This window comes from Chanodichthys erythropterus, chromosome 11 (assembly GCF_024489055.1).
Source record: "Chanodichthys erythropterus isolate Z2021 chromosome 11, ASM2448905v1, whole genome shotgun sequence".
NCBI classification, from domain to species: domain Eukaryota; kingdom Metazoa; phylum Chordata; class Actinopteri; order Cypriniformes; family Xenocyprididae; genus Chanodichthys; species Chanodichthys erythropterus.
In genome coordinates this window covers 25,412,839-25,438,812 of record NC_090231.1, presented here as the reverse complement: position 1 = coordinate 25,438,812, position 25,974 = coordinate 25,412,839, and the positions used below count along the sequence as shown (strand labels likewise).

General features: G+C 38.9%; 1 protein-coding gene across 1 annotated transcript in view; it reads right to left on the bottom strand.

Moving 5' to 3' along the window:
• Nucleotides 1-19,665, bottom strand: part of malrd1 (MAM and LDL receptor class A domain containing 1) — a 47,674-nt gene extending 28,009 nt beyond the window's left edge. The window contains exons 1-10 of the mRNA XM_067402104.1: nt 19,323-19,665; nt 18,545-18,667; nt 17,523-17,611; nt 15,855-16,028; nt 13,582-13,675; nt 12,295-12,402; nt 7,998-8,150; nt 6,773-6,878; nt 6,179-6,546; nt 5,642-6,075 (exon numbers count right to left, since the gene is read on the bottom strand). Of these exons, the coding sequence (XP_067258205.1) occupies nt 5,642-6,075; nt 6,179-6,546; nt 6,773-6,878; nt 7,998-8,150; nt 12,295-12,402; nt 13,582-13,675; nt 15,855-16,028; nt 17,523-17,611; nt 18,545-18,667; nt 19,323-19,488 (1,815 nt within the window). The 5' untranslated portion in view covers nt 19,489-19,665. The remainder of the gene's footprint in view (nt 1-5,641; nt 6,076-6,178; nt 6,547-6,772; nt 6,879-7,997; nt 8,151-12,294; nt 12,403-13,581; nt 13,676-15,854; nt 16,029-17,522; nt 17,612-18,544; nt 18,668-19,322) is intronic.
• Nucleotides 19,666-25,974: the final 6,309 nt, after the last annotated feature.

The window sequence follows — 25,974 nt, the reverse complement described above, 5'->3', positions numbered from 1 at the left end:
TTAAACCAATAAGCTTTAAGCTGTGTCGTCAGCAAGTCGTTTCCCATCATGCTTTTGGTCAGCGCAGTCGATAGCAACTGCGCTCGACTGCAGAATCTGATGAGGCCGCCTCGCCCTCGCGAGAGGTTTTTGACACACGTCAGCATGACATCAGAGCAAGGCGGACCACCCTCGGACACATTTCTAACCGGCATGCATCTCGCGGTGATCACTGGTGATCGGTTCTGCGCAGAATTTGCTCATCACAAACAAGCCTATTGTGGTCTTTAACTCCTCCCCGAACTCCCCGCTGCTTTGTATCTTGCTCTCTCATTGGCTGTCGGTCATCACCGATATAGTTTTCAGTCAGAACACTTTTCACACAGCAGGATTTTGAATCGCCGACAGGTCCAGATTAGCCTGGGTGCCAGCCCGAACCCCGCCCACAACATTTTTTGGACGGGAAGTTCGGTCTGGACTCGATCCATTGTGGAGTAAAGCTGCGTTCACGTCACCTCGTATTTACCGGTATCTTGAAATGACAACACGTGACATTATATTCGGAGCTGTTCACGTCCTTTGACTGGGAATTAAGCGTTTCCATGGCACCACTATCAACCCTAAATTAATCTACAGCGGTCAGGTGGTACAGCGGCTGCAGATGACTGCAACTGGAGAAGTAAGATGTTTAGATTCCGCTATCACGTCTGTAATAAAAGAAATCGACAGTGCATTAATTTTAAAAGACGAACAAAGAACCGCAATCAAGGCATTTGTCGATGGGAAAGATGTGTTTGCCGTCCTTCCAACGGGATTCGGAAAAAGTTTAAGTACAAGTTCAACATACGTCACTTACTGCGTTGCTCTGATTGGTTGTAGGTCTATCCAGTTGAGTGCAGAGGTTTTTTTTTTTTACTGGTTCGGTTAAGACACGCCCCATAATTCAAGTGCAATGGAGCAGTATCAGACTCACATTCTGCCTAGAATATGAGTATGACGAAGTCAGGCTAGGTCCAGATATTTAGCATGCCAAATATCTCACGGGTGTCGGCGACTCGTCGGCGATTCTCTCAGATCGCGTCTTTGCTCATTCACACTGCGTGATTGTCACTCACGTGAACGAGCACCGATTTGCCTGTGATTTCGGGCATTTGTCAGCGATTTCTCAACCTGTCGGCGAGCCAAAATCGGGGCTAAAATCGTGCAGTCTGTATTTGGCTTAAGCTGGGTTCACACTGTGCGATTTATAATAGTCCTTTGCGATGGTTACTTGTCAGACTGTACGAACATGATCCTCATGTCACACTGTGGGATCTCAGCTGTCATTAATGTCAGTCTGCACGACAGTCAAGAATCATTAAAAACGGAGGCGTGCATGAAAACTTATCCGGAGTTTTACATCATCAAAACACACATTCGATGACAGTGAGCTGCATTACACACGGGACTGAAATGGTGGCTAACAAAGTAATCGCTATCATTAATTTTGATCATGGATTGTCTTGAAAAATGAAGACAATTTGATGTTCGTTGTAGGAGAAGTCACACTGGAGGATTGTGCGCCAAATCTTCTGACACTGCCAGAATTTCGTCTGAGGTAAAATTTGATCGCGACGGTGATTAACCGGCTGTCAGTGAACATGTCAAACTAGTGATCAAAGACAACAGATTTTAGGCTAGGATTATAGGAATCTTTTAGGATTTGCAAAATTTGTCTCAGACGACCAAATCGTGGCCAAAATCGCACAGTGTGAACCAGCCTTAAGTGTATCGTCTACTAGTAGTTAACGAAACCATCACCTGCAACAGTTATCAATACCATAACCAGCTGATTTGGCGACGCTTGCCGTTATACGCTAGCTGTTGTACAGCAACAAAATGCCCTCGGCTGCTATTTGGAACCAAAAGCAACCTGTTTGGTTTTTTTTTTTACTAAAAAAGCGACCTTGTCAAAAAAGACATCACGTGTGAACACACCTGAACGTTTTTTTTTTCCTGACTGAATCAGTACGTTTCAGCGAATTGGTTGAGTGAATGAATCAAATGACTCCCTCATAAAGACTCAATTGCCGCCACCTACTGGCATACTGATGTAACCTGCAGAAAGACGCTACCCACCACTAATGCACAGACTGTCTGGCGATAAAAATATAAGATGGGAAGGAAAATTATATTTCAATGATTTTGCATTCTCTTGCAAAAAGTATTGCATTCCTGAGAAATTTAATATTACACATCAGCAGAAATAGAGTGCATTTAAAGGGGACCTATTATGCAAAATTCACTTTTGCATGGTGTTTGGCTATAAATGTGTGTTGGCAGTCTGTGTACACAACCACCCTATAATGATAAAAATCCAATCTTTCCTTTTTTTAATCCCCATAAATCATAAGAAGTGTCTCAGCACAAGCCATTTCCAGATCCCTGGCAGTGTGACGTCACTTTAGCCACAGGCCACACCCACGAATGTTGACAGACACTGCTGTTTGAACATAGAACCGCCCTGAGTGCGTTCACAGAGAGTTTACACGTCCCCCATTACTGCACTGATGAGAATGTCTCCCAAGCGATTTAGGTGTTCTGTAGCTGGATGGATTAATCCAAATAGTTCTCTCCATTTACTCCCTAAATCTGAGTCGCTGAAGACGAGGTGGATTCATTTTGTTTTCAAAGAAAATGCTCCCTCAACTCTACCGAAAATCGTCTGTGCGAATCACTTAACACTAGCCTGGGTGCCAGCCCGAACCCCGCCCACAACATTTTTTGGACGGGAAGTTCGGTCTGGACTCGATCCATTGTGGAGTAATTATGCTCGGCTCCCAGAAGGCAGAGCCAATCAAATTGCCAGGGCGGGCTTTAATCGATGATGGACAGGCTATCTGCGGTTACATAACCACCCACGTCATCAAAGAGCGCTTGGGTTGAATTGGTTTTCACCAACGATGACTGCAGCTGGAGAAGTAAGATGTTTAGATTCCGCTATCACGTCTGTAATAAAAGAAATCGACAGCGCATTAACAAAGAACCGCAATCAAGGCATTTGTCGATGGGAAAGATGTGTTTGCCGTCCTTCCAACGGGATTCGGCAAAAGTTTAAGTACAAGTTCAACATACGTCACTTACTGCGTTGCTCTGATTGGTTGTAGGTCTATCCAATTGAGTGCAGAGTTTTTTTTTTACTGGTTCGGTTAAGACACGCCCCATAATTCAAGTGCAATGGAGCAGTATCAGACTCACATTCTGCCTAGAATATGAGTATGACGAAGTCAGGCTAACTTAACACTTTACGGATATAAATTTTACCAGTTTATTAAGCACCACCGAAAAGGCTTAAGGTCTTTATAGCCTATATTTGTTAACTGTTAGTTGTAACGAGTGTTTCTGTGTACTTCGCTATGTATGTTGATGATAATGCAAGGGAAAGAGAGAGAGAGAGAGAGATTATGGATAATATTTTAATGCACACTTGCACTGTGTTTTATTAAGCTCTTACAGAGATTTTCTAGCGTTAAAAAAGACGCTTCATCTTTTGTGTGAAGCACAATAAATGTTATAAAACTCATTGGTAAACTGGCTTGTACTAATATAGTGGATAAAAACATTGAAATATAATTTTCCTTCCCATCTTATATTTTTATCGCCAGACAGTCTGTGCATTAGTGGTGGGTAGCGTCTTTCTGCAGGTTACATCAGTATGCCAGTAGGTGGCGGCAATGGAGTGTTTATGAGGGAGTCATTTGATTCATTCACTCAACCAATTCGCTGAAACGTACTGATTCAGTCAGGAAAAAAAAACGTTCAGGTGTATTCACACGGGATGTCTTTTTTGACAAGGTCGCTTTTTTAGTAAAAAAAAAAACAAACGGGTTGCTTTTGGTTCCAAATAGCAGCCGAGGGCATTTTGTTGCTGTACAACAGCTAGCGTATAACGGCAAGCGTCGCCAAATCAGCTGGTTATGGTATTGATAACTGTTGCAGGTGAAGACACGCCCCATAATTCAAGTGCAATGGAGCAGTATCAGACTCACATTCTGCCTAGAATATGATTATGACGAAGTCAGGCTAACTTAACACTTTACAGATATAAAGTTTACCAGTTTATTAAGCACCACCGAAAAGGCTTAAGGTCTTTATAGCCTATATTTGTTAACTGTTAGTTGTAACGAGTGTTTCTGTGTACTTCGCTATGTATGTTGATGATAATGCAAGGGAAAGAGAGAGAGAGAGAGAGAGAGAGAGAGAGAGAGAGAGATTATGGATAATATTTTAATGCACACTTGCACTGTGTTTTATTAAGCTCTTACAGAGATTTTCTAGTGTTAAAACAGACGCTTCATCTTTTGTGTGAAGCACAATAAATGTTATAAAACTCATTGGTAAACTGGCTTGTACTAATATAGTGGATAAAAACAAAAAGATATACAATATATATCTTTTAAGTTATTAATCAACATCTTTCTGTTAAATGATTTGAATGGCTTCTTCAATGTATGTTAAAGCATTTATTTTCCTTTTCAAACCCTAGAAAATCATTTTTAATATTATCTGACCTCTCACTGAGAGAAAAGAACATGTTATCAGTATGTTTTGGTAAAGTTTCCTGCTCAGAACAGAGCTCAGATCAACTTCAACCTTGAAGACGCTGCGAATCATGTGTATCTGTGTATGTGCGCTAAGTGTTCTGGGCAGGTCCCTTTGTACTGGTGGACAACTGCCACTCTGCTTGAGACCAGCAGACGCCGTTTCATGACCCCAAAAGGACATCCAGTACCCTGGGTCCAGGGTCCCCTCGTCATCATCGTGACGAATGGAGATATGCTTCTGGCTATCCGTCCATGTGTGGAAGATTACCAAATTTGTCTATTTTTCTTAGCCAATCAGAATCATTCAACCTGAAGTAATGACGTAGTTAGTTGATTCTGTTATAAATGTTGAGTATAAATGTTGTGGAAATGTGAATGTACACAGAGCGGCCTACGAACTCCTTGTGAGAATTGAAGCTGGCTTCTGCTGATGAAACCGCAAACTATTCTTCAGTAAAATTTTCTTCAATTTATTATTTTTTTAAACTTTGACTGTGGGTATTTATTCATCATATCTGGTCTTTTGGGTCTTTAACTGTAAAATTCCCCTACAATAATATACAGCTATGAAAAAAAATAATTAAGAGACCACTCCAAGTTAAGTGTTAAATGTTAAGTGGTCTCTTAATTTTTTCCATAGCTGTAAGTTATAACTGTAATTTAACTAAACTATACGTGTTCTATCTCCATGCAGCATATATTCACTTTCTGACATTATAGTGCGTCCTGACTGAATCCTGACACCGGAGAATCAGCTGTTGAAACTCCGCCCTCTTAGGACGAGCACAGCAGCTCATTTGCATTTAAAGGGCACACACTGAAACGGCGCATTTTTGCTCAACCCCAAAAAGTGACAATTTTAACATGCTATAAATAATTATCTGTGGGGTATTTTGAGCTAAAACTTCACATACACACTCTGGGGACATCAGAGACTTATTTTACATCTTGTAAAAGGGGGCATAATAGGTCTAGGAGCAGCCAAAGGTTCAGTCAAAGGATTCAGCGGCACACGAGGACACCATTACCCCTGTAAGACCCATCCTCTTCAGTACCCGTAATACTGATCAATGACTCACCTGAAAGTGGTGGGCGCTGTTGATTGGCAGTATCTCCCTGTGCCAGAAGTTGCCTTGGTCACCATAGCGAACCCACAACAAGTTTCCCCGCCCACTGTTACGTGTGCGCATATACACAGCCAATCGGAATACATTCTGCCCAAACATGTGATAGTGGAATCTGAAAATGCACAGTGCTTTGGGTTCAGGACCTCGGTGAGGAGTTGGAAGAAAAGGCAGACTGATAAGAACGGCGGTGTCTTTGAACTTCTGTGGCTCTGAAGATTCGATATAGAGGAAGTGGCCATCCGCATTGGCATGTGTGTGGTCCTTCCATGGGCCTGTGTTGAAAGTGGGAGTGGGTGCTTGGATACGGGTCCAATCAAACATATCCACCTCATGTTCCTGAGTCCAGCTGCACAGGCCTTCCTCAAAGTCACACATTAGCTCTGGGGCTGATAGAAAAAGAAAAGATTATTGTAAACTGATTGACCAAAAAGAGCTAACGTCAAACAATAAACTGCTTTGATGACCATTTAAAACTCCACTAATACTGACAGCAGTTTTCCTCGTCTGTTCCATCTCCACAGTCATCGATCAGGTCACAGATCAGAGAATAGTTCACACATGCTTTGCTCTGGTGGCAGTGAAAGTGATACGGAGTAGGGCACATCTCCACAGCCTCGGGCAATGAGCAGTTATGGAACATAATATCATCTAGGGCAGAGACTCCCTCATACACAGCCAGGCTCAGTTTTGCAACTGAGATGTAGAAAGGCCTGGTCTGCCTGCCAATCTGGACAGTTACCGGGTGCCACTGGTTACCTTGGTTGTAAAGTGTTTGCCAAAGTAGAGTGATGCTGTCTAAGCCATCTATCAGCAGATGCATTTCAGCAGCACCAACAGAATGGCCAGAATTATAGTGCCTGTATGCAAAACAATCAACATTACTATTAAAATCTGAACACTTAATGTGAAGAAAAAAAAAAATAAAATACTGTAAAGCAGTGAAGAATATTTTGATTTGTTTTTTGCAAATATTAACATACATTTTTAACTATAATATTATTTTGATTAATTTTTAATTAATATATTTCACCAAGCTTAGAAAGAGGTAAGGTCTGAGCCTTCAGTCACTTCTTCATCACTTACCAGAAGGTCATGACGCAATCTGAATTTGCTTGCTGGAATGTAGGACTGCGCAGCAAAGCCTGCTGGGAAAACCTGCTGCTCTTCTTGAAAATAAACATGAAGTGGCCTTGAAGGGAGAGAATAAGAGACTTAAAAACAACTTTATAATAATGGCCTTGAAGCAAGGGCGTAGATTTGGTTTCAGCATTGGGGGGGTTGAGCGTTGGTATGTTGCCTGTTATTATTTTATTTTAATTTTCTATCTATCCTTATGGAATTTATCTATAACCATTCATCAAATTCTAATATAACGGAGTGATTCTAAAAAGAAATTGTTAAATATTGAAACCGCCAGTAGGTGGCAGCGATTTGACGTTTTAATGAGTGAGCTACTTAAATTTTTCATTCAAGCCAATTCATTCAAAACTCAGATTAATTAAGGAGGAAAAAAAACACCGAAGTGAATACTTTTGTCACTGATAACTATTGATAAATGAAGTAACAAAACAGACGGCTGTTTTGGTAACTGGTTACAGTTACACTGATAGTTATGGCTAAATTGCAATGGATTAGATAGCTAAAATATATGTGGAGTGTACCTAGCTATTACAATGTTTTCATACCTCCTTCTCAGTACATGCTTTATTCTTTTTAACGTCCCTCTTTGAACAGAAGTTTAATATAGTCGGCTGGGAAACTGTTCTCTTCATTTTTTGGAGCTACCCATGCTCTCCATTCAAACATAGAGCTCCACTCGCGTTGTTTTGTTGAAAGTGCGACGCGCATTGGTTGGGCGTTACCAATCGGTTCAATGGAAGGGGGGTACTTTTTTGACTAATTTATTATGACAAACTCATATTCGATTAGAAACAAAATTGTTACAAAATAAATGAATTATACATATGTTAGTATAGATCTACTGTGATTTTCATGTTGAAATACTGGGGGGGTTGTAACTGATGGTTTTGAATATTGGGGGGTTAATTTGTATGGAGATGGAGATTTAGTCTAATTCACACACAGTGTCTACACCCAGATGATTTGTAGATAAACATTATCAGTAAAATGATATGTTAAAAAAAAGATGTTTCAGTGCTATTGCAAACAAAGTAAAGGTTCTTCATAGAGAAACTGAAATGTTAAGATAAAATCAGTTGATTCAGTTTATAGGTCAGATCTACAATTTAGCATCTTTTGCAACTGTGAGACAAAGGCATATCATGTGTATTTATGTGAATGCTCTTGCCTGCACTTGTATTAGTCGAGTGGTCCTGGGGTGGTGTTTGGTCTAGATACTCTATGGAGACTCCATCAGCTGAGCCTCTTACCCATTCAAATCCATCTCCCTGGATGAGCTCATACCAGCCACAGGAGTCAGACTCGAAATCACACTGTGCCGCTGAAAGTCAAATAAACATTATGAAGGAATAATGAAATAATAATGGAAAGGATAAAACCACCCTTTCAAGGCAGTGTGGAGTTTTTAAACCAGTGCCTATGCAGAAACTTTGTCAATTGCTTATTGTAAAACCAGAAAAAATAGGGGTGTAGCAACTTATAATGCAATAACAAAGCATAATGTAATAACTGTACATAATGTAATAAGTATTGCATTATTTACGTAGTTGTAACGTATGGGACGGGACAACGGAGTTGGAGATCCACATGCAGGCTTTATTAATAAGAGCTTAGTTGTACAGGCAGTAGGTCAAACACCAGCAAACAGTAACAAGAAGGCAAGGCAAGAGAGTAATCCAAACACAGGCTATAATCAAGGCAGGCAGCAAACGATCAAACAAAGAAACAGTCCAGGGTCAAAAACACAGGAAAGGCAAGGAACACGGAGACGAGGTCAAAAACAAGGCTAAACAATACTCAGCAATGTGTGTGTGTGAGTGCAGCTCATAAAAGATCACTGATGGGAAAGAGGTGTGAGTGCATGATTGGTTCAGAGCTCCCCCTCAAAGAAGTGGCTTCCAGACACTCCTAAACAGTCCAGGACGGAGATGGAGCGGAGGCGGACCAGGGGTGGGATGGAGGGCCAGGTCCGTGGAGAGGAAGACGGCAGATGACCAGGGCGAAGAAGACTGGACAGATGGACAGGTAGACAGTTCAGGAACAATTTCTATGGTTATGTCAAGGCATACAGGAAACTCAGGTATGACCATGAAGCTGGATTCTAGGACTGGGATGAACACTGGACTGGACTCATAGACAGAGGTGGATTCAGGAATGGACTCATAGATTGAAGCAAGCTCAGGAGCAGATTCATGAACTGGAGCAGGCTCGGGCATCGATTCATGGACTGGAGCAGGCTCTGGGACTGGAGTCGATGTGTGCGCAGACCACACACCAAATGGCAGTGGCCATAATGGCCATCTCTGAGGGCTCAGGCATGGCAGCCATTTCGGCTGAGGGCTCAGGAAGCTCTGCTGAGCTTGGATTTTGCAAAATCCAAAAATTCAGCGAGTGACCCTCAGGGACCATAACTGATTAAATCTTGCAGTGGTTTGTTTAATCCATGACAGAAGAAATCAACTAGAGCAAAGTCAGGCAAGTCAGATGAATGTGCAATGTCCAGAAACTTTTGGATGTGGTCCTCAAGGGTACAATTACCTTGATGTAGGCGGACAAGACGTACTGCTGGATCCATGTCGTGGCTGGAAACGCTCATAAAAGCCGCTGGATCTTGGTGTGTCTGAGTATTCTGTAACGTATGGGACGGGACACGGAGTTGGAGATCCACGTGCAGGCTTTATTAATAAGAGCATAGTCGTACAGGCAGAGGGTCAAACACCAGCAAACAGTAACAAGAAGGCAAGGCAAGAGAGTAATCCAAACACAAGCTATGGTCAAAGCAGGCAGCAAATGATCATCAAACAAAGAAACAGTCCAGGGTCAAAAACACAGGAAAGGCAAGGAACAAGGAACACGAAGACAACGTCAAAACATGGCTAAACAATACTCAGCAATGTGTGTATGTGTGTGTGTGTGTGTGTGTGTGTGAGTGCAGCTTATAAAAGATCACTGATGGGAAACAGGCGTGAGTGCATGATTGGTTCCTAGGTGGGGGATTGTGAGAAATGAGTCCATATGAAGTAAATAGAACACGGACCCAGGGCACATGTAAATAATATAAAATGTTCATAATGAAATAATTTTCTCAAAATGTAAAAAAATCTTCTGCTCATAATGTAATAACAGTTTTTACATTATGAGCAATTTATTACATTATAAGCTCACCAAAAAACATTGTCATTTTGTCATGAATGTAATAGCTTTTTTATACATAAGAAATTGGTATAACCTTAGCAGTGCATTTTTAAAATTTAAATCCAGTCTTAAACTACCTATTCATGTAATTATTATTGTTATTAGAGGCCAAACAGCAAAGGTGCGAAGGCAGCTATTGTATCTGTTTTCTTCCTCTTCTTTTTCTTCCTCTGCTCTCGAGTCTATAGCAGCCAATTAAGGCCATGTCCACACTAATACGTTTTCATACGTATTTCATACGTTCATACGTATGTTTTCAATACGAAAACATATATTTTTTTCTCCGTTTTGGCCTTCCGTCCACACTGAGACGGCGTTTTAAGTCAACGAAAACATAGCTTTTGGAAAACGCTCTCCAAAGCGTATAAATTTGAAAATACCATCTTCGCGTCGTAGTGTGGACTGTGAAAACAGAGGCTTTTGAATACGATGATGCATTTTTAGTCATGTGATGCAGTCATATGAAAAATTCAGCCAAGACAAGTCTCCCAGTCTACATTCTCGCATTCTTTGGCCACTTTATACTCCTGTGTTACTCGCAGCAACAACTCCACCACACTGTTGGTCCATTTAAAAAACTCAGTGCCTTTCCTCGACATTTCCTAAAAGTTTCAAAGAGCCGGAAAGTAAATAAACGCCTAGCGGGAATGACGCAGGTCGAACTCTTTACTCATGCGCAGTAGGGGGATGTAAGCGTTTTCATGCGTTTCAGTGTGGATGAGCAACTTTTGGAAAACGTTTGAAAATGATAGTGTGGACGCGGAGCATTTTTAGATGAAAATTCAGTTTTCAAATATATCCGGATTAGTGTAGACGTAGCCTAAAATGTTGTGAAATTTGGCACACAGATCAAAATCTGTGCGAACGAATTTGACAAATAGCACGCCAAAATGAACGTGAGGCTATATATTCAGACCAAACTCGGTATATATCATCACAAGCATGACTTGAGAGTACTTGCACAATTTCAGCACAGCACCACCTACTGAACATGGCTATTTTTGCTTATAACTTCTGAACAGTTTGACCAAAAATTTGGGAGATTGGTCTCTTTAAATTTGGTACAGCATACTGAGTCAAATGATATCCAACATTTCCATGTTTGGGCATCTGTCATTTTGAATTTTGGCATAATATGCTATACCTTACGAATGCATAAGCATATCGTTATGAAACTCTGTATATGTCTTCGGAACAATGTCTTGTAGTTATTTAAAAAATTCTGGACACCAAAATATATTTTTACTACTATTATTACTACTAATTATATTTTTATTATTATTATTATTATTGATGTTGTTATTATATTATTATTATTGTACATTATTTATATATATAAGCCAGATCATCAGCCAATGAAGAACAGAATAGAAATAGTGAAATAGAATAGTGTTCTGTTTTCACATAATGCTGTTTAAAGAGTAGACACAGTATGATACAATTTTCAGTGATAAACCTACCCTTGAAATTACTGTTCTGTTAATAACCCTCTGTCGATCCGACTGTCCCAGGGCAAGATTACAAAAATGCGGAAGTATAATCTGTAGTTTTCATAAACACGTCATCTGACAGACTTTTGCTGATAAATAAACGTGAATTTCCAGGTCCAGGTTACAAGGAAAACAGGTATATGTTAATTTACATATTCCGACATTGTAACAATACAAAGCGGGTTGAAAATCTGTGAAGTTACACTTAAAAATGCATTTATGGGACAAAGTGACTCAAATGGAGCATGTCATAATAACAAAATTAGAATATTTTTTATGAAAAAGGTTGAATTCACAATGTAGCCTAATAAGTTTTTTTTTTTTTTGTTGTTGTTGTTGTTTTTTTTGTGTGTGTGTAATAGCTTTTTTACATAAAACTGATAAAACTGTTATTAATTGCATTTTGTGTCCAAATTTATTATACTGAAAGATAATTATTATATTGTAAACATTTCACCTATACATTGTGCTGGTATTACCTTATGAACAGTGATGACATTATAAGTTGCTATAGTGTTTTTATGATTGTAATATAATAACCTATTACATTATGTAAAAAAAAAAATCATTATTACATTATGAGCCATTTTGAACATTTATTATGAACATTTTATTACCTTAATAATGTAATCCTTATTACATTATGTGCAGTTATTACATTATGAGTTGCTGCAAGAGGTTTTGATATCAAAGTAGATGTTTCTTAAATAGTGACATGGCTCATATTCCAGTGGAATCATTTCACCTTCAAGCTGTTTTGATCTTCAAGTCTATACTTACAACAGTTGGCCTCGTCCTCTCCATTGAGGCAGTCAAAATAAAAGTCACATATTTTCATATTTGCCCCACAGTGAAAGTGAGCTGGAAGAGGTGCCTTGATGTCAGTCTCTGTAGAAAACAATAAAGCCAACATATTTGTCTCTCATGGAGTGGAGAGCTTCTGAGAGCTTCATCCTGCATTATCACTTTTAACCATGTCATGTGATGTAGATCTGAACATGGCCACATTATTATGATTAATTGGACTGTCCAAGGTACTGCTGAAATAATTCACAATAATGTGTTACCGTAACACCCATGCCGCACCCACACACATATTTACAACCAAACACGTTAACCTCACTTTGAGACACTTGTTAATAGAAAATTTACAGTCAACCTTGTTCGGTTCTGTGCAGGTCCAAATGTTGAAAAATAAATCATGTTTATGTTTTCTCGTAAAAAGCTAAGCATTTTTTTAATGATAAATGTATAAAATATAGTTAATCAAAGATTAAATCTCTAATGTAGAACTATAAAATCTTTAGAAGATAAAAAAAAAAAAACACTCCATGATTTTATTATTGCACTTGCATAAATTCTAAATGTAACTGATGTCTCTTGGTCCTTCTAACTTGGGCTGAACTGTAAATTAGAAAGTTGCTGAGGTTCCCTTTCTGCCTATCACTGTTATCCCCCTGGTGTCCCAGTTCATCCAGCAAAGGGCTGTAAATGTATTAGACCTTATTTACAGCTTTATATTCCTGCATCTCTTGAGCCCTCTGCACCTCACACCCTTCAGAAACCACACCAAAGTGAGCAGAGCCATCACATAACTTCTTTGTGCCTTTACAAACAGCAATATCATGACTCAAAAATGGACATCTGAAGGAGGAGCAATCATAGATACTGGATAACTCACTGAATAAATAAGTATAGATAAGATTATAAAAAGAAAAAATTCACCCAAAAATAATTTTTCTGTCATCATTTACTCACCCTAATGTCATATCAAACCTGAACAGAAAAGTTTTTTTTTTTTTACCTAACAATGAAAGTAAATTTCATTGACTTTCACCATATAGACAAAAGCAGTTGAAACATTTTTCAAAATATTTTATGTTTCAGTGAAGAAAGAAACTCATACAGGTTTGTAATTACATTATTATTAGTTATTCCAGAATTTTAGTTGAACTATCCTGTTAAACTTCCTGTTAAACAACTTGAAGTTGCTTTTTGGATTTAGACAGCCTAACTGGATTTGAAACTTGATTTGACTTATGAAAAGATATATTAGTGTTCACCCACCTGCTGCCACACATTCTCTGCTGAAGGACAGATCATCAATCGCAACAACTTCATATGGGTCACTGCTGTTGAAAATCAATCCTCTAATCACAACCTGTAGATTCACAGCAGTTATGTTTTACTGATTCAACTATATACCATACATCTGTAACAATTTATTTGTGTCCTTGTTACATGTTCAAGTTTCAAGTTTACTTTATTTACAGTATATAACACATTTAAAACCGCCACAAGATTTACCAAAGTGCTTCACAAAAGAAACAGCATCATAAGTGTAGTAAGAGCACACAAAACAGACTAAAACAAAGAACCAGAAAAAAATAAAACACAAATAGAAAATATAAGGAATATAAAACCTAATAGGCCAATAAAAACAGATGGGTTTTTAGAAGAGACTTAAAAATGGTCAGACTAGGGGCCATTCGGATCTCCACTAGCAAGTCATTCCAGAGGCGAGGACCAATTACAGAGAAGGCACGGTCACCTCTACGCTTAAGTCTGGAGTGAGGGATAAAAAGAAGGTTCTGGTCACCAGATCTTAGGCTTCTCGAGGGGATGTACTGATGCAGCAATTCAAATAGGTAGCCGGGTGCTTGATTGTGTAAAGATTTAAAAACAAACAGTAAGATTTTAAAATGTATTCTAAATTGAACAGCCCTTCAGAAAATATGAAAGCATTTAATTTTGACCTGGGATCCCTGTCGGCTTTTAGGTCTTCATACACAGCAAAATCCCCAGAGTTAAATAAACTCTGCTCAGATTACATATGGTTCCTCTCTATATCGTGTTAAAGTAACACTGAAGCAGAGTTAAAGTTAATGAGATAATTAACCGATTAAGTTATGATTGAGCATTAGTGATGAACACCTGCTGTTAACAAGCAGAATCACTGAAGAGAAACACAATAACTACAAAGGACTTCCAGCCACAGCCTTAGATGAAATCAACTGAAGATAAAAGACATTAAATCTCTCAAGATCTGATTAAACAACTCCACAAACAGTATATCATCTCATTAATTTTAGCTCTGTTTCAGTGTTATTTTAACTCTGTGTAGAGAGGGACCATATGTTCTCTGAGCAGAGTTGATTTAATTCTGGGGATTTTGCTGTGCAGGTACGGAATCTGGGTGTTATTTTAGATGACTCATTAAAATTCGATAAACAAATTTCCACTGTGGTTGGGTCCAGTTTTCATCAGCTCTGTATACTTGCAAAAATTAAACATTTCCTCACTGATAAGACTCTGGAGATGGCGGTGCATGCTTTTATTACATCACGTCTCGATTACTGTTACTCATTATGTGGCATTTCTAAAGCTCAAATTGCCCGTCTTCAACTGGTCCAAAATGCTGCCTCTAGATTTCTTTTAAAAAAGAAAAAAAAGGGATCATGCCACTCCACTTTTAAAGGCCGTCATTGGTTGGCCAAAAAACAATTACTTCAGTTCTCTCCTTATTTAAGAATGAAACATTTTGAGATAACCAGGATTTAACCTAAAAGAGCTGTCATGGCCAGTGGATAATTTTTCCTAAAAGGTAAATATATTTGAGTATCATCAGCATAAAAGTGAAACGACACTCAATGTATTCTAAAAATAGATCCCAGAGGTAACATATATAATGAAAATAGGGAGGGGGCCAAAATAGATCCTTGCGGAAGGCCACAGGGGAAAGAAGCAGTGGAAGATAAAAATTCTCCTAGCCTAACCACATATTTCCTGTCAGATAAAAATGACTGTAACCACTTTAGAACTGTACCAGAGAGACCCGCCCAAGATTTCAGTCTATTGATTAATACAGAATGGTTAATAGTGTCGAAAGCCGCTGATAAATCTAAGAGAATGAGAACCATAGAGTCACCCATATCAGTGGCTAAAAAGATGTCGTTTAACACTCTCAAAAGAGCAGATTCAGTACTGTGGGCAGCCTTAAAACCAGACTGAAAGTTCTCAAACAGATTATTTACAGCAAGGAAAGATTGAAGTTGGAAAAACACAATCTTTCCTTGGAAATAAATGGTAAAACAGAGATATATTAATTACTATAAACTGTGCAAAATTACATGCAACTAACCCTAAACCACACCCTAATCTTAAGCCTATAAGTACATGTAGTTAATTAATAATACTCAATACTTAAATGTGTAATTACACTGTAACACGAACACCTTAAAATAAAGTGTAACCACTACTTCTTTTTGTTCATGAGTTCAAACAATTATACCCAATCCCCCAAACACACATAACCCCTCATTCAGTACATCAACACCAACCTTAAACTCCTCTCTGCTGTTTAACACCACCACTGTTCGCATCCAGGGAAGAGTGTGTGGATAAGGATTGGAAGTGGACTGAAACAAGACCTCCTCCATCTCTCCTGAAGATTTGAATTGGATCAGAACCTGCAAAGCCCCTGTCAGCACCCCAATATGACGATAGAAAGTTAGCTGTTCAAAGGAAAAGACAACAAAGGGACACAAAATGTAAATTCCCCAAAAGAATGTTGAACAAAAGATTCAAGCGGTGCATTGCTCGCTTCATTACACATGTTGAGCTTTAAAGAAGAAACATTAAAGATATTCAGTGGTTAGCCAAATGAGACCAAATTAAAGCTGAAAGCATTTCATACTCAAAGCCATCTTCCTGCCAAGTTCAATGTCATCTTATTTTTATTTAAGCAGAGAAATGCTTAAAGTGAATTACTCCAAATCCAATAGCAGTGCATCTGTAACCATAGATCACAACGAGTTCATGCACTGCCCACTGTGTCACGGCTCTGACAGCCTATGCATAACTCTCTGCTGTCAATAAGAGCGTGTAGCCACGGCAGTTGATAAGTGCTCCAATCACTTAATCGGGTGCTTGAGCAAAGCATTTAACAAGATGCTGCTTGTGGCGGGCAGGACGAGGCAGAGAGCCATGGGAAAGAGTCTCACAGAAGGAGATCTGGATAAATAAAAGGAGGAGTGATGACAGTGCAAGACAAGAGAGGACCAGGCATGGACTTTACATTATGTTTTGCGGTGTATGCGGCAGTGTCCGTGAGGGGCTGCAGCTTTACTTCCATTTTGTATTTATTTTAATTAGTAGGCCTACAACAAAAAATGGATTTTATTCATTACATAATTTCATAAAATTATTTTTTAAATATTAAAGCCATAGATGAGATTCTTTCTCTGGCCAGAGTTACACTTACTTATACTGACACCTACCGGTGAGCATGCAGCATCTTGCAAAATTAACTTTTATTAACTGGTAATGTGTAGTGACCCATGATAGATTTATTTTGTGTCTTTCCTAGAATGGGCAGTTTGTGACTTTGTGTGATAAACAAGATACAATAGTACTGGCATTTCAAAACAAAATATTTCCGACTTAAATGCGTTTAATTGACATTTATTTTAAAATATCAGTGAATTGGGCTATTTATAGGATTTTGTCACAATTAGGTCACAGCTGCTCAGCTCATCTGCAGGTCACTACTGGAGGAGTCACAAAACCCACAACATACGGTGACATGTTTCACGAGGCAGTGTCAGTGTTCCACGATAATGTCACTGGCCCATCCCAATGAAGACCGAAAGTGCCACTTAGCAACATGTGCTATTGGCTTCTGTACGTCAGATCCCACTTAATGTTAAAACCACTACTGTATTTTCAATGGCGGAGCAAAAACAGACAAAGTAACTGACAATATTGTATCTAAAATGTAAGTCAATATTCATTTCTTGATTATTGAACAGTTGTATAAAAGCAATAACACACAATAAATGTTATGAAAATTAGCATTTTGATATATAGCTTGCTCAAAGCAGATGGTAGTTTAGCAAATAAGCTACTATTTTTATATGGCACCAGGATTTATAAATTCATTTAAAAATAGAATGAAATACAACACTAAAAGATGTTTAGTTAGAAACAGTGATAATGTTTTTCTATACCCAGCATGTCTGTGAAGGCTGGAAAAGAGGACTGTATATTTCAGCAGTGACTCCTTCTCCATTTTCGGATTGTATATAGAGGCAATGATCTGACAAAAAAGAATAAACAGTATCCTGAGTAGTCAGAAAAATAAATTCGAAATAGAATACAAATCTATTTTTCTTTTAAAATCGAACAGTTTTTTTTAATCTTTAGACAAAATATAAAAGACAATATAAAAAAAAGTTTGCATATGTGTTTGTATTATATATGGATTTTGTATCACATGAAGTTCACACTTGAGGAGGAAAAACTTCATTCTGAGGCCCAAACTGAGAAAAATAGATTTTCTTTATATATCAAAAAGATTAAATTGTGATAGTTTGTAATGTAAATCAATGATATTTTCACAACAGTGTAAAAGAATACTTACATAAAATGCACATAAAAATAATTTGTTACTCTATTTCTCCCAATAAAAAATCTTAGTAATATAACATTTAAATGCTTAGTTTTATGATCAACAACATATAATGCAATACAATGACTGAGAGATGTACATAAAAATATTCTTTAAAAGCCTCTTGTATCATATTTGATAAATACATTTTTTTTTTTTTTTTTTTTAATAAAAAAAGACACATGTACCATGACCCAGTGGTAGGCATTTTTAGATTTATCCTAAAAGTATGATATATATCATACTTTCGGTAACACTGTACAATAAGGTTCATTAGTTAACATTAGTTATGCACTGTGAACTAACATGAACAAACAATGAACAACTGTATTTTCATTAACTAACGTAAATACAGCAACAAATGTATTGCTCATGGTTAGTTCATGTTAGTTAACTAATGTTTAACTAATGAACCTTATTGTAAAGTGTTACTATACTTTCTAAAAAAGAATGCAGTTAATGTGTGAAACAGGATTTCAATAATTCGATAATTTAGAGGCTTTAGAAATTCATGTATCAAATACGATACAGTAGGCTTTTAAGTATTGTCCATACAGATGTAAGATTAACTGTTTTACTTACTAGTCACATTTTCTCTATGGTCTGCCTCAGTACTGGGCCGACTCAAGCCTGAGCCTCTCATCCAAACATGATGTTCAAAACCACAGAAACCTTCCTGAAAGTCACATCTCACAAACTGGGAACCTACAATAGAGGAAACTCACAGCTATTTCAGGCCATTACAGTAGTAAATCAAACACTGGTGTCTTCTGATCATTTAAAATCTGTAACATTATGTTTTGTTTATGTGTGAGACCAATGAAAACATGTAACTCAACATGGAATCCATCACAACACATTTAATTTGCTTGACTGAAAATATGTTATCATACAATAGAGATTAGATATACTATAATATATAATAGGTATACAGAATAAATGTTCTGTTGGACATCAAAAATAATTTATCATCATCAAATTAACTTATCATCATTAAAAGGATGAATGTGCAAAACAAAAGCAATAGGGGTCCACCTTAATACATCAACCTCAGTTCCGTAATTTTCTGCCTAGTAAAACCCCCTGAGAGATTTAATCAATATTATAAAAGCACTGTTGTATCTCATCTGTAGACCTTCCAGTGTGCCACTTTATGAGTGCGTCATAAATCTCACTATATACACATGAGGCCTTTAGGAGCATTTAAAACCATATTGTCAACAGAGAGGGAAAAGAAAGGGCCATTACTTTCAAAGAGCTACCTGCGTAAGCACAGAAAACATACACAAGTAGAAGAGCCGAAAAAGAAGCTGAAGAGTGTAAATGAAAAAAATATGAAGTGTTTAAGAATAATACATACAGTTAGTCTCATCACTGCCATCTTCACAGTTTTCTCTGAAATCACATACATGCTCCTCAGACACGCAGCCTCCTTTCGCACAAGAAAACTGCTCAGGCAGACATGGAGTGGGTGATACACTCGCCAAGACACAGAGCAGAAATGAGGCCTGTACGCACACCCTCATTGAGCTCTCTCCGACAGACAGTTCACTAGCTCATTCAGTTCTTGATGTAAGCAAAAACACAAGCAGACACACTCACACAACAGTATCAAAAAAAATCCTTAAAATCCAGAGAGAGACAGCGTATAACCTCAACAGTCACGTCTCACAGAAGAACCACCTGCTCACACCAGCCCTAGCTCAAATGACTTTATGACTGTTACACAATAGGCCTGCTTTCTTTCATTATGTATCAGTGTGTGTGCATGATGTCAAAGTGTGCGTCAAACTTCTTGTTATTGGCTAGAGATAAAGTGACAATAAAATGTAATCTATTATTTTAAGACACAATCATCTGTGCAATAAGAACACAAGTTACAAGCTTAAGTTAAACAAACACAATTTGGTTAAGAAATATAAAGCAATTTAAACAAGTCTTAATAGGAATTGTCGTTACTTAAATTTTCCTTAATTTTCAGCTCGAAGAAACAGGACTGAATGAGCAAGAAGGCAGCAAAGTAATCAGTCATGTATTAGTTCCACCCTCTGTCCTGCACCGGCTTTACAAATGTTCATTCAGCCATAATTTTGTTTTTCATGAATCAGTGACTAAAATTCAAAATCATTCACAAGGTGTGCTACAAGAGAAGCTCTGTTGGAAATAATAATATCCAAATAACCTTCAAGCACAAATGAGAACAGCAAAGTTTTGTCATGTGCCATAGTGAATAAACACTCACGATGAGGAGGAATGCATAAAGGAAGACTTTAATAATCATCCAGGAAACAAGGGAAACACCATTAAACACAAATGTACAATACAGACGAGAACCAATCAGGACTGAGGGAGAACACAGGGAATATAAACAGGGCAAACAGAGGGGCAAACAAGGCTAATTAACAGGACACAGCTGGGACTAATGAACTCAAATCAGGGTAACCAAGGGAACAAACTTGTGGCGGGAAAACTAAGAACAAAGAACATGTGACAGAACATAAACAAAGAACCCTGACATTACTCCCCCCTCCCGGAAGGTGCGACCTCGTGCCTCAAAAGAGTCCAACTGGGGAGGGTGGGTGTGCACCCTGGAGGCCGTGGGCAGGAGCTCACTGGCTAGGATGCCTCCAGGGGGCCAGGGCGGCACTGACAGTTCAGGGGCCATAGAGGTGCAGGCAGTTCAAGGCACCATGGCGGTGTGGACTCCGTGGCCTCGGTCCTGACCCCAGGCTCAGCTACTATGGCCACAGGTATATGGCGCACCCCCAAAAAAATTATTGGGAGGAACTATGGGTCTCTGGGCTGGAGCGGGGTCTGGGGTGGGCTTGCAGGCTGGAGCGGAGTCTGTAGTGGACCCAGGGACTGGAGTGGAGTTTGGAGCTGGCTCGGGGACTGGAGCCATCAGTGGACGCTGGTCAGGGGCTGGTGCCAAGTTTGGAGCGGACTCCTGGACTTGAGCGGGCTCGTGGGCTGGAGCGGACTCCTGAGCGGGCTTGTAGGCTGGAGCGGACTCAGGGGTGAGATCCATCTCGGGACGAAGGAGAGAGTCGCCTCTGGACTCGGGACGAAGGAGGGAGTCACCTCTGGACTCGGTACGAAGGAGAGAGTCGCCGCCGGGCTCAGGACTAAGGAGAGAGTCACTGCCGGGCTCGGGACGAAGGAGAGAGTCGCCACCGGACTCGGGACGAGGAAGGGAGTCACCACCGGACTCAGGACGAGGAAGGGAGTCGCCGATGGACTCTGGTAGGGAATAGAAACCATCACAGGACTGAGGTCAGGGACTGGATCCTGGGTGAGGAAGATATACAGAGCCGTGGCGGCAGCCATCTTGACCGAGGGCTCAGGTGTGGCAGCGGCCATCTTGCGATGAGGCTCGGGAGTGGCTGCCATCTTGCGACGAGGTTCTGGAGTGGCGGCCATCAGGATCCCTGAACTAAGGACGTGGGGAAGTGCCGGAGGGCAGAAATGGACACATTCATTGAAAGGGTATGTGGAGGGAGCCGGAGTGAGCTGACCAGGCCACTTGTGTTTCTGATGGGGCTGGATGAGGACGATGTTGTTTTGGTTGGTTCTTCTGTCATGTGCCATGGTGGATTTGCAGAAAGGAAGACTTTAATAATAATCCAGGAAACAAGGGAAGCACCATCAAACACAAACGTACAATACAGATGAAAACCGACCAGGGGTGCGTAACCCAAAAGCATCGTTAGCCATCTATGGTCGTACATCCCATTGAACTCTATTGGTGACGACAGAACTTGCGACCATATTTCACTTTGGGAAATGCAGCCCAGGACTGAGGGAGAACACAGGGAATATAAACAGGGCACACAGAGGGGCAAACAAGGCTAATTAACAGGACACAGCTAGGACTAATGATCTCAAATCAGGGTAACCAAGGGAACAAACTCGAGGTGGGAAAACTAAGAACAAAGAACATGCGACAAAACATAAACACAGAACCCTGACAAGTTTTTTTATTTTCTTTTATATTCACAACTCTTCAAGGCAAATCCAAGATCTCTGTAAAGTCATGATCTTTGAAATTCAGCAGCGCAAATATAAAGACATCTTTTATTCTCAGGTGTCTAACCCTGATTTATTCATTAGGGTTTGTAGTACACATATGATAGTATGCCTTATGTAATGGTGAATAGAATGATATTCAGGGATGAATGATTTCTCATTCTCACTTAGAGCAGCACTCTCTGCCGTTATGGTTTGCAGTCGGAAAGAGTTTTTTTATGGTTTTGGAAGTCTTTTATGTTCACCAAGGCTGCATTTATTTGTTTAAAAATACAGTAAAACATTAATACTGTAAAATAATAGTAGTATTTAAAATAACTGTTTTCTATCTTAACATATTTAAAAATGTAATTTATTCCTGTGATGGCAAAGATTAATTTTCAGCATCATTATTCCAGTCTTCAGTGTCACATGAACAATCAGAAATAATTCTAATAGGCTGATTTGCTGCTAAAAAACAAAACACTTATTAGTGTTGAAAACTTCTTTTTCTTTTTTTATCAGCTCCACGTCATTACTGATGCATGTAACATCTCTCTACATTGTACATTACCTAGCTGGAATGGGCTATTGTAGGATAAACAGGTCAAATGAAAAGGTGAAAATACTAATACAGAAGGTGAATATAGTAATATTCCTCCAGTGAGTGATTATATCCAGAGACTGTGGGTAGTGATAATGGTGTCTTAAGACACACAAATCCATAATAGTCCAACTGAACTACAAGTCTTGTGTCACCGGGGAAGTCACTTTATGTCTCTGTGATTAGTTAGGCTTATTGATTGTCAGTGCCGGGAGATTTAAGTGGCTCTGTTCTCACTTAATAGACACTAATTATTATGTCAGTCCCAAAGACAGACAACACTACAGAACACAGACAGTGAATTAAGCTCATCGATATGTCTTTAAATAAGCTTTCAGGCATTTCAATATATCATACAACCCCAATTCCGGAAATGTTGGGACATTTTTTATATTTGAATAAAATGAAAACTAAAAGGCTTTCAAATCATATAGGTTTCCAGCAGCTGAAGAGTTTGTGTTCGTCTTTGTCAAATTTTCCTCTATAGGTGAAAGATCTGGAGCTCCCGGACTCTTCTACGATGAAGCCATGCTGTTGTAATAGCTGCAGTATGTGGTTTGTCATTGTCCTGCTGAAATACAGAAGGCCTCCCCTGAAATAGACGTCGTCTGGAGGGGAGCATATGTTGCTCTAAAACCTTTATTTACCTTTCAGCATTCACAGTGCCTTCCAAAACATGCAAGCTGCCCATACTCTATGCACTTATGCACCCCCATATCATCAGAGATGCTGGCTTTTGAACTGAACGCTGATAACACACTGGAAGGTCTCCCTCCTCTTTAGCCCGGAGGACACGGCGTCTGACCATAGAACACTTTTCCACTTTGAAACAGTCCATTTTAATTGAGCCTTGGCCCACAGGACACAAAGGCGTTGTTCACATATGGCTTCCTTTTTGCATGATTGAGCTTTAGTTGGCATCTGCAGATGGCACGGCAGATTGTGTTTACTGACAGTGGTTTCTGGAAGTATTCCTGGGCCCATTTAGTTATGTCATTGACACAATCATGCACAATCATGAATGATGCAGTGTCGTCTGAGGGCCCGAAGACCACAGGCATCCAATAAAGATCTTTTTACACACTCTTTCACAGCTCTGCCGATCTTTACTTCTGAGAGACTCTGCTAAGACATCCCTTTTATAGCCAATCATGTTACAGACCTGATATCAATTAACTTATTAGTTTGCTAGATGTTCTCCCAGCTGAATCTTTTCATTTTCAATCTTTTCTTGCTTTTTCAGCCATTTGTTGCCCCTGTGCCAGGCATCAAATTTGAAATTAGCTCATTTAGTGGATAAAAGTATCAAATGAATATACAATTTTTTTATGTTATCTACGTTCTATTGTGAATAAAATATTGGCTCTTGTGATTTGAAAGTCTTTTAGTTTCATTTTATTCAAATTTAAAAAATGTCCCAACATTTCTGGAATTCGGGTTGTATATCAGTATGGATATCATATATGGATATCATATCTGTAACATCAGGTGGTTCAGATACAACAGAGAGCAGAATCCAAATGCAGTTATACAACATTTATTAACAAAACATAACAAAAGTAAATCTAAGATTAAGGCAAAAACAGAAAATCCAGAAACCAAGAGAAATCAGGGTAAATCCAGAGAAAGGCGAGGTAAGCAAAACTGAACTAAACAACACGCAAACTATACAACCATAAAAGACAACAGCTGGGGCCCATACCATGACGGTAGTTGACTCAGGTTGGTAGTAAACTCAGACCAATCCAATGAGGTTAGGAGTTTAGGTGTGACATCAGTAGCGAACAGCCAATCACATGCTGTGGAACAGTAAAACTGCAATTCACTTCTCGTGAGAGAAGCAGCGCGATTCACTTCTCTCTTCTGCAGAATATTACGAGATTGAAAAATAATAAGAATTTAAATTTACACAGAAAAAAAGAAAAGAGCCGTCTATGAAAGGACAACTAAAAGAAAAAAATACTTGCTATATCAATGCAAGTAAAAGTTGTGAATTTAGTTTATATAGTTGACATAGGAAGATAACTGAATATTTAAGACAACATGTAGTAATTTTTAGCTTAATCTATTGATTCTAAAGCTTTTTTTTTTATTACCATTATAGATTTATATTAGTTTACATTAACTAAGTGCTCAATAATAATTGATAAACTATAATTGTATATGTATAATGGATTAAGGATATAATAATTACATAATAACTAATTCATACAACATTATTAATAATAAGCACTGTTAAAAGCCAGTCAATGTTGTCTGAAATTCTGTGCAATGTAGACCTAGTGATCTTTAATTTGGAGTAGAAACTGGGGGAGTGACTTTATTGCTTTAGACATGTATCACTTTTCTCACAGCTGGTCCAAATTCTGTTTGAAATCTCTTACATACCTGCCCCAGAGCAGGTTAGCCATAGAGCACAAGTTACTATGCCAATGAACACTACTAAAAGGCAAACCACTTTCATTGTGCCTAAAACCCAGAGTTGGTGCAAACTAAACTGAAACATACCTGGCTATCCACCTAAACTGACTTCATGGTTTATAGGCCCCAGACAAGGAACATAAGAAACACTGGGTATTTATACACAAGATAACAAGGGGCTAACAAGGAACAGGTGTTTGTCATTTGTAGCCATGGTAAAAAAACAAGGGTAGCTATGGAGACAAACAAGGGTAACTATGGGAACTAACAAGTTAGGCATGACAACAAGACGAACTGAACACAGGAACAATAGGAACTCTAGTTGCATCCCAAATGACGCACTATACACTATGCACTTATACACTATGTACTTATGCACTATGTACACATCCGTGTAGTGCGTGAATTGTAAAAGGTTATTTTGTCATTTAACTATGGAGTCTGATCCTCCTCCCCCTCCATTACTTAAAGTTGCGACAGTTAAGTGCATGAAGTGTCCAACATTCCACACTTTGTTTTTTCTGTTAATTTAGTGCATCATCAGTGTACATTTTCTTTTTGGAATTTTCAGTGTGAACACACTATTGCACTATTTGTACTCAAAAACATCATGGAATAGTGCATAAGTATGCAAATTGGGACGCACCAATAAAAAATATTTCAAAATAAAAGTCCAACACAAGACAGAGGAACACAGGCCAGGATCATAACAATATCAGTAAAAATGATGTCTGTGGCAGGTCATTCTACATTTTGTTTATCATCCTTATTTAAATAAATAAAGAGAATATTTGCAGATGGGTTCCTCAAATATTTGCCACATTTTCAGTTGGGTGAACAAATAGCATAGTTAGTCCCGCAATGCTATACATCAGAGAGACATATTTATAGTGTTAGGAGTAAACCTGCGAATGGTTGACCTATAACTGTGTCTGCATATTAAGAATGGTTTGGAGAAAGTATTAACTGACATGAAAAACAG